Source organism: Octodon degus, unplaced genomic scaffold (assembly GCF_000260255.1).
Source record: "Octodon degus isolate 3935 unplaced genomic scaffold, OctDeg1.0 scaffold00050, whole genome shotgun sequence".
NCBI lineage: Eukaryota > Metazoa > Chordata > Mammalia > Rodentia > Octodontidae > Octodon > Octodon degus.
Window position 1 is genome coordinate 6,544,611 of NW_004524626.1, and position 7,612 is coordinate 6,552,222.

At 57.8% G+C, this 7,612-nt stretch overlaps 1 protein-coding gene across 1 annotated transcript; it reads right to left on the reverse strand.

Annotated features, from left to right (window-relative positions):
• Positions 1-617: 617 nt before the first annotated feature.
• Positions 618-7,611, reverse strand: Mex3d (mex-3 RNA binding family member D; the record flags this gene model as incomplete). The annotated part of the gene is made up of 3 exons (XM_004632925.2): positions 618-724; positions 893-2,239; positions 7,212-7,611. Coding segments are annotated over 3 exons (1,803 nt in total), but the record flags the coding sequence as incomplete, so codon positions are not given.
• Position 7,612: the final 1 nt, after the last annotated feature.

The window sequence follows — 7,612 nt, forward strand, 5'->3', positions numbered from 1 at the left end:
ACCCCAACCCACAGGGACACCGAGGGCTCTTGTATAGTAAAAAGACTTTATTAAGAAGGCTTTGAAGTCAAAAAATAAAACTCTTGATACAATTTTTTAACCCTTAAATCAGCTCAGCAAATATATAATCAGTAATTTAGCTGTGGAAGATTAAAGGTCCATTACTTTTATTTAAAATAAAATATATTTTAGTTCTTAAAATTTATTCCATAAAGTACACATTTCCCTATAAATTCCCTACATATACACAAGAGGTAAAAAGTAAAAGTTAAAAAAAAAAACTTTAAAAAAAATTTTAAAAAGACAACCAAAAAACACAGCAGGAAGGGGATTCATAATTAGGGAGGAAAAAGAGAAACCTGTGTTCAAGCTCTGGCCCCGCCCCCGCCCCTACCGGTGGCTGCGTACAAAATGATAAACACGAACCCCCAAAAAGAGTTAAAAATGCCACCCTCTTTCTGAAGTGCTGGGGTCATCCGAGACTGGCTGGCAAGAACATACTGTCAAATCTTAAACGGCCACGTACAAAGGGAAGACAAGAAAAGTTGTAAAAATTGTGTTTTTCTCACTTCGGTCTTTAAGGTCACCCTGGGGGAGGGAGTGTCTTAAGTAAAAAGTGCAAGGAGACCTCTTCTCTCGGTTTATTTGAACCTGTCCACTCAATACTGTCATTTGTCAGGAACTGAGGTGTCGCAGCCCGGCCACTGGCTGGCTGTCCCCACACCTGGCTGAGGAGTTAAAGCCATTTCTGGACACTGGGTGGCCCCGGGGCAATAGCTCAACCTATCTTCTCCCACCCCCAGCCCGCCTGTCACCTCCCACCCTGGCACCTGAGGACACCGCCCTGGAGGTCAAAGCCATCGCGCCCCCCGCATGCCCTAGGAAAAGATATGAATGGCCTGGGTGGCCGGTGTGCGGCAGGCGGGACACTCGGGCTGGCTGCGGCCACAGATGCGGACGGCGCAGTCCATGCAGAAGAGGTTGTGGCCGCAGGGGACCAGCGCAGCCATGGCCTCGCCTTCAGCGCACACCACGCACTCGCGAGCTAGGGCAGCGGTGGGCGGGCAGGGAGCCGCGGGTGCGGAGGAGGGCGCAGAGGCGGCTGCGGAGGAGGTGGGCTTGCGGTTGCCATCCGAGGCGCTGGAGTCCAGCGCTGTGGGCGCGGAGAAGCTGGTGCCGCTGGAAAAGGGCGGCAGGGTGCCGTGGGGGGGCCGCCAGGGGAGCGCGCCCACCGGGTCTGGGGCGCCCCTGCGGGACAGAGGGAGGTCCAGGCCCAGGCCACTGCCAGTGCCGGGCTCGGGCAGTGTAGGTGAGTGGCGCGGGGTAGCCGTCCCGCTGCCCCGCCGCGCTCCCGCTGGGGGTGGCCCTGGGGTCCCATTGATGGCGGTGCAGCTGCTGAAGGTGGGCAAGGGGGGCGCAGCGCGCTCAAACGGTGCCCAGATAGTGGCTGCCGTAGGCACAGTGAGGTCCAGGGCCAGGAAGTCAAAGCCGAAGTCGCAGTCTTCAGGAGCGGGGGTTCCTGCGCTGTCCCCGCCGAAAGTGAAACCTCCATTGCCGGAGCTGCTGTAGGGGCTGGCGGGTCCTGGGTCTGGTCCTGGTGGCCCCGCTCGGCCGCCAGTGTAGAAGGCGTCAGGTGCACCCAGGGTGTTGTCCCCGCGGAGACCACCGGTGGCTGTGGCTGGGGGGGGCCGCCGGCCGGGGTGCGGGGCCTTTGCCCAGAGTCCCGCGGCAGCGCCCAGCAAGTCCAGGCACACGTCGGTGCCGTTGGCGTGGAAGTCGCTCTCGGGACCTGAGTCCGCGAAGGCACCAGTGCGCAGCGTGATGTGCGCCTCTATCTCCTCGCGCGCACGGTCCACGTTCTCCGGCATCCCGGTCACCGCAAATACCGGCTCCTTGTCCCGCCCGGGCGTCACGATGTACGTGTGTGTCCGCTGCTGGATGCGCTTGATGGTGGCGCCCTTGGGCCCCACCACCAGCCCCACCACGCGGTAGGGCACGCGCACCTGGATGGTGGTCTGTCCGGGCAGGTTGGGGGGACCTGGGGCAGCACCCGGCAGCCCACCGGCCTTGCCTCGAGAGGCTCGGATCAGGGAGAAGTGCTCAGCGGCAGACAAGATCTCGCGCTTGGCCATCTCCACATCCTCCTTGCGGCCGGTCACGATGAACACCGGCTCCTCCCCACGCACCGGCGTCTTGATGTATGTGTTGGTCTTGGCACGCAGGGCCTTGATCTTGCAGCCTGTGAGGGGAGGCGGGGAACAAGCTGATCCCCTGCCCAGATCAGCCCAGCTGACTGCAAGCCAGTGGGTGCACCCCACTCATTGGCCCCCAATGTTTATTCTCCTACCCGGAGCCTTAGTTTCTCACCTGGGTCCCAAGGGGTGGCAAAACAATAACAACCCTGTGGTGGGCTCCCCATAATTCACGTCCAGCTGGAACTTCACAAAGTGACTGCTAAATGCATTTCCCACCTCCCCCTGGTTCAGAGATGGCAGGCAAAGTGACACGCAGTGGGACACTATTAAAGTGGTGGGGTCTTGGGAAAGCCAGACAGGAGTGCACCACCTTCCTGAATGCCATGGGCATCCTGGTTAAGAGGTACCAGGTGGCTCCCTCACTTCTCAGTGTGAGGAAACATAACAGGTGCCATCTAGCAAGACATACCTGTCATCCCACCACTTAGGAAGGCTGAGGCAGGATGATCACAAGTTTGAGCCCAGCCTCGACAACTAAGCCAGACTCCATTAAGTTAAAAAAAAAAAAAAAAGAAAAAAAAAGAAAAAAGAAAAGAAAAGAAAAGAAAAAAATTCAAAGGACTGGAAACAGGAAAATCCTGGGATGACTCCCAGTGGTGAACAAAGACAGTGCCATCTATGAGGAGGTGGCCCTCAAAGATGTCAGATCTCAGGCCCTTGGTCATGGGCTTCCCATCTCCAGGAACCACCAGCCACAGTAAAACTTCTGCCTTGACAAGTGACCCAGTAGAAGACAGTTACAGGGGCTGGGGAGATGGCTCAGTGGAATAAGCGCTTCCCTGGCAAGCACAAGGGCCGGAGTTCAATTCCTGGTTCCGCAAAAAAAAAAAAAAAAAAGACAGTTACAGTGGCAGGCAGGGGAGGGGGGGGACAACCTGCATCCTCCCCAGACAGAGTTAACATGCGGCCACACCACAGGCAAATCGGACCCCCGAAGCAGCACAACCACATCTTCATAAGAGAAGAACAGACACAGCCAGGTGATGACAGTGACTACATCACACACACACAAGAGGGGATATCACAGCCCGTGATTCTTTTGACCAAAGGACCTCAGACCAAGGGAACCTGGGGTCTAAGCCCGATGGCAGATTCCTGGGCTGAGCCTTGGTCCCCTCTCAAGCCCAGGTGGGTTCCTGAGGGGACACTGGGGCGACCCCTCCAGGCTTAGGAGGCAGAAGCCACACTGAGGTGCTGTTTCAATGCAAGAGGTAGGGTGGTGAGAGGGTAACAGTGTTGCCAATGTCCCCAGAAGGAGAAAACACAAAATTAGGATTCCCTCACTCCCACACACACACACACCCCTTATACTGGTAATGAAACCCAGGTCTTTTACACAAAGCCACACTCTCAACTTTTCTCATGTTTTTTGAGACAAGGTCTCACTAAGTCACTAAGTTGCCCAGGTTGGACCCAAAATTATGAACCTCCTGCCTCAGCTTCCTAGAACTTTTTTTTTTTTTGCAGAACTGGGGACTCAGGCCGCTGCGCTTGCCTGGCAAGTGCTTATTTCACTGAGCCATCTCCCTGGCCCCGGCTTCCCAGAACTTTTGAGAAGATGTCACAAATACTAGGTCAGGAAGACAGGGTGGATCGTAAGGGCTCAGCAGAGGAACAGTAAGAGACAAAGGCAGATACCCCAAGAACCACAGTGACCCCTTCGCTAAAAACAATTCTGAGCAAGACTGGAGGTGGCAGTCACACAAGCTCTAGGAGGGTGGCAGCCTCCCTGGCTGCTCCTGCGACACCCCTACTAATTTTTGAGGTTCTAGTGCTGAATGGATCTGTCATTCTGTCACCCAAACCTCCCCAGCACCCCTCCACTGTGACCTAGCCAGCAGCCAAGGCAGAAGTCACTAGGTGTAAGGTGGAGGATCCTGGCACAGGGTTCTCCCACCCCCTGGACTGAATGAGGTAACAAAGGGGGGTGGGAAAAGCTGGGGAGTGGGCTGAGATGGCAGCCCTGAGTCTGCCTGAGCCACAACCAAGAGATCCAGAACAGCCCAGTGCTGGCTGCTGGCTCCATCATGAGGCTCCCTGGCCTAAGTTGAGTGAAGCCCAGCCAAAAGGTGACCAAGACACCACCTGGCCCATAAAACTGGTCTCTAAAAGTGATCATCACACCTCTGCCCTATGAGGCAAGAGTAAGTGATCCCAGCAGTTGGGAGGCTGAGGCAGGAGAATCACTGTGAATTCAAAGCTGACCTGGGCTCCACGGTTGAGTTCAAGATTAGCTTGAAATACACAGTGAAGCACCAGGGAGATGGCTCAGTGGAATAAGCACTTCCCTGGCAAGCGCAAGGCCCTGAGTTCAATCCCAGGTTCCGCCAAAAAAAAAGAAATACACAGTGAGAACCTGTCTCAAAAAAATAAAAATACTTCCTTGGCAAGTACAGGGTCTTGAGTTTGACTCCTAGCACCACCCTTGCAACAGGCTGCTGAGCCCCAGTGCACAGCAGAGCAAGAACCTGCCCTGCCTCTATCCTGAGACCAGAGGAAGGATCCCAAGGTAACACCCACAGGGGAGTGGCACCGTGGCTTCCAGGATGACCTTCTTGGCCCACTGGGAGTCTCTACTCTGAAGCTCTCAGTGGTGGTGAGTGGTAGGAAGGAGGGTTAGGGAGAATCGCTGAGAGTTCAAGGCCAATGTGGGCAACACAGCAGGCTCAGGCCAGCCTGGACTCTCCAGCAAGACCCTGTCTCAAAAAATCAAAATCAAAGCAAACAAACAAACAACAACAAAAAAAAAAAACTGAACAGGGCCAGGGAGATGGCTCAGTGTAATAAGCGCTTCCCTGACAAGCACAAGGGCCTATCCCCGGTTCTGCAAAAAAAAAAAAAAAAAAAAAAAAAGACCTAGGCTTAGTAGTAAGCACTTGACCCAAGTTCCATCCCTCACACCAAAAACCGAAAGACCTGTGAGAAGATAAAGGGTCAAATGCTTCCTGTGCAAGACTAGAGAGACCCCGCAGGGGCTGCACCATGCTGGGCCCAGCCAACACTAGAGGTTGTTCTGCAATGGAGAAAAACCAAGGGTCAGAACTCAGGGTGTGTGGGAAAGGGTGGGCCCCAGGTGAACTCCTGACCTTCAGCAGAGGGGTGGCCATGGTCCTGGGATTCAAGGGGAGAGGAGCAGGGCTCCTCCTGGAGGTGGGGAAGCTGGGAGTTCTACGGTGGAGGAGAAGCAAGAAACTGCATTCTGCCTTCCCTCCTGGGACCAAGCATCCCCCTACAGTGTATTGTGACACTGGGACACAGTACTGAGATTCAAAACCAGCATCTTGAGTGCCCTCAAAACAATCCAGAGGGAGATGCTGTCACCGTGTCACAGAGTGGCTGTCACTAGCTCTCTGGTGCCTGTAAGACTTGAGCCTGTTACCCAACCAGGTGGTGGCCACAGGCCAGATGCCCTTCCCCTCCTCCTGTCACCACCTCAGGTGGCTGCAGGTCTCAGGACACATGCAGTCACGGAGAAGCAAAGAACACTCGCATTCCCCTTTTACCCAGAGCTGGGGTCTGGTGACTTCGGGAAAAAGACCCATGCCTTGGTTTGCATTGTCCACTTCAGCACACAACCCTTACCCTGCTGTCCTGTAATTTATCCTGGTGCAGCTACATGGGACAGGAACAGGAGAGGGACTCAAGTGGAAGCCAGCAACAGGGTGACACAGGGAGCTGTCTAGACTAGGGTCTTGGGATGGCTGCACACGGGGACAACAGAGCTCAAGAGCCCCACCTGTCTCCTTCCCAACTGTCACTCCTCAGGGGGCATTCCCAGGCCCAGCAGAATGCCAGCCCTCCATGTGTCCCTGTGCATGGTGGACAAATGAGTGACTGAAAGAGGACTGCCTGGCCAACCGCCCCACCCACCTGGAGCTAGGGAAGGATGACAGCTACACCTGCATCCCTGCATCCCACCAGGCTCAAGGGTGACAGGCGTCCTTGTAGTTCCAGTACTCCACGCCCTTCCTTCTGTTCATTAGACTTGAGGGTCTAGAACCGGGTCCCCTCCCCCAGCTTCAGTGTCTTCGCCCTACCCAGGCTCCACCCCAAGTTTTAGAACCCCGCTGATTGCAGGTGGTCAGCGAGAGCGAGACACGGAGGGGCAGGTAGGAAGGCAAGAGAAAGTTGGGGCCCATGGGTTGAACCACGGTGGGGTTAGCGGGGGCGGTGGGTGTGTGTTGGGCCCGGCATTGCCCACCACCCACTCGCCCGCCCACAGCTCGAGGGCCAATGAGCATCGGCCAGCCTGATGTCACCCTGCGAATCTCAGCCTGGCTCTCTAACAAAGAGAACAATGGGGCGGGCAACAGGGGCCACTTCAACAATGCCGCGGCCAGGGACCCCGGCGCCCCAGGTCAGCCCGGGGCCGGTTGCTATGGAAGGACAGGGGTACTCCCCAAAGCAGCTTCTGCAGAAAGCTGTTCCACCAGCCCCAGATTCCTGACTGGGGCACAGCATGGGGCATCCCCCACCCCATCGGGACCCCGGGACGGCACACTGGCGCGCACCCTCTTTGTGCGCCTTCAGCCCAGACTTCACTCCTCGGCCCGAGGAGGCCCTCCCTAAGCCACCCCAAACGTGGGTTCGCCCCGCCCATGCCTGTTGTGGGGGTGGAGCGCCTGCCGCCCAGCCAGGGCTCCAGGTCCAGCTCCCTCTCCTGGGTGTCTCAGAGGACCCCACGGAGCCCCCGGGGGCCTGGACAGCGGGTGCCTCGACGTAGACAAAGGCGGCAGCAGCGGGCGGAGCGTGCAGGGCGGAGCGCGGGCTGCGAGCAACTTTCTCCCGCGACCGGACAAAGGCGGTCACCCGGGCCCGGCCCACGCGGGGCGTGGCCGGGGTACCTAGCATAGAGTCCTACCGCGGGAGGAACTGGGGCAGAGCCTGGGCGTAGAGTCCCGGGGTGTGAGGGGCCTGGTGAACGCACCCCTCCCTCCCCCGACGGTGGCCACTCACCCTGGCGCCCTACGATCTCGGCGACATGCTCGGAGCTGGGCACCGGCACACACTCAGTCATGTTCACGCTTTTCTTGCGGCTGCCGATCACGCTCAGCGGCTCGGCCATTAGCGCCGGGGCACCCAGGGCAGCGGGGTGCGGCGCAAAGCCGGCGAACACGTCGGGCGCGGGCGGCGGCGGCACGGCGGGGCTCCCGTCTGGCTCCACGCGCGGTGGCGCCTCGGGCCCATCGGGGGGCGCAGGGTCGGGCTCCCCGCCGTCCGCGCCGTCTGTACCCGGGACCCCCGAGCGCCCGAGTCCCAGTGCCGACAGTTGATCCAGCGCCAGGCGCAGCGCGGCAGCCGCGTCGTCGGGCTCCGGCGACGGTCGGGGCGCGGCCTCTTCCGCGCCCGGGCCCGGG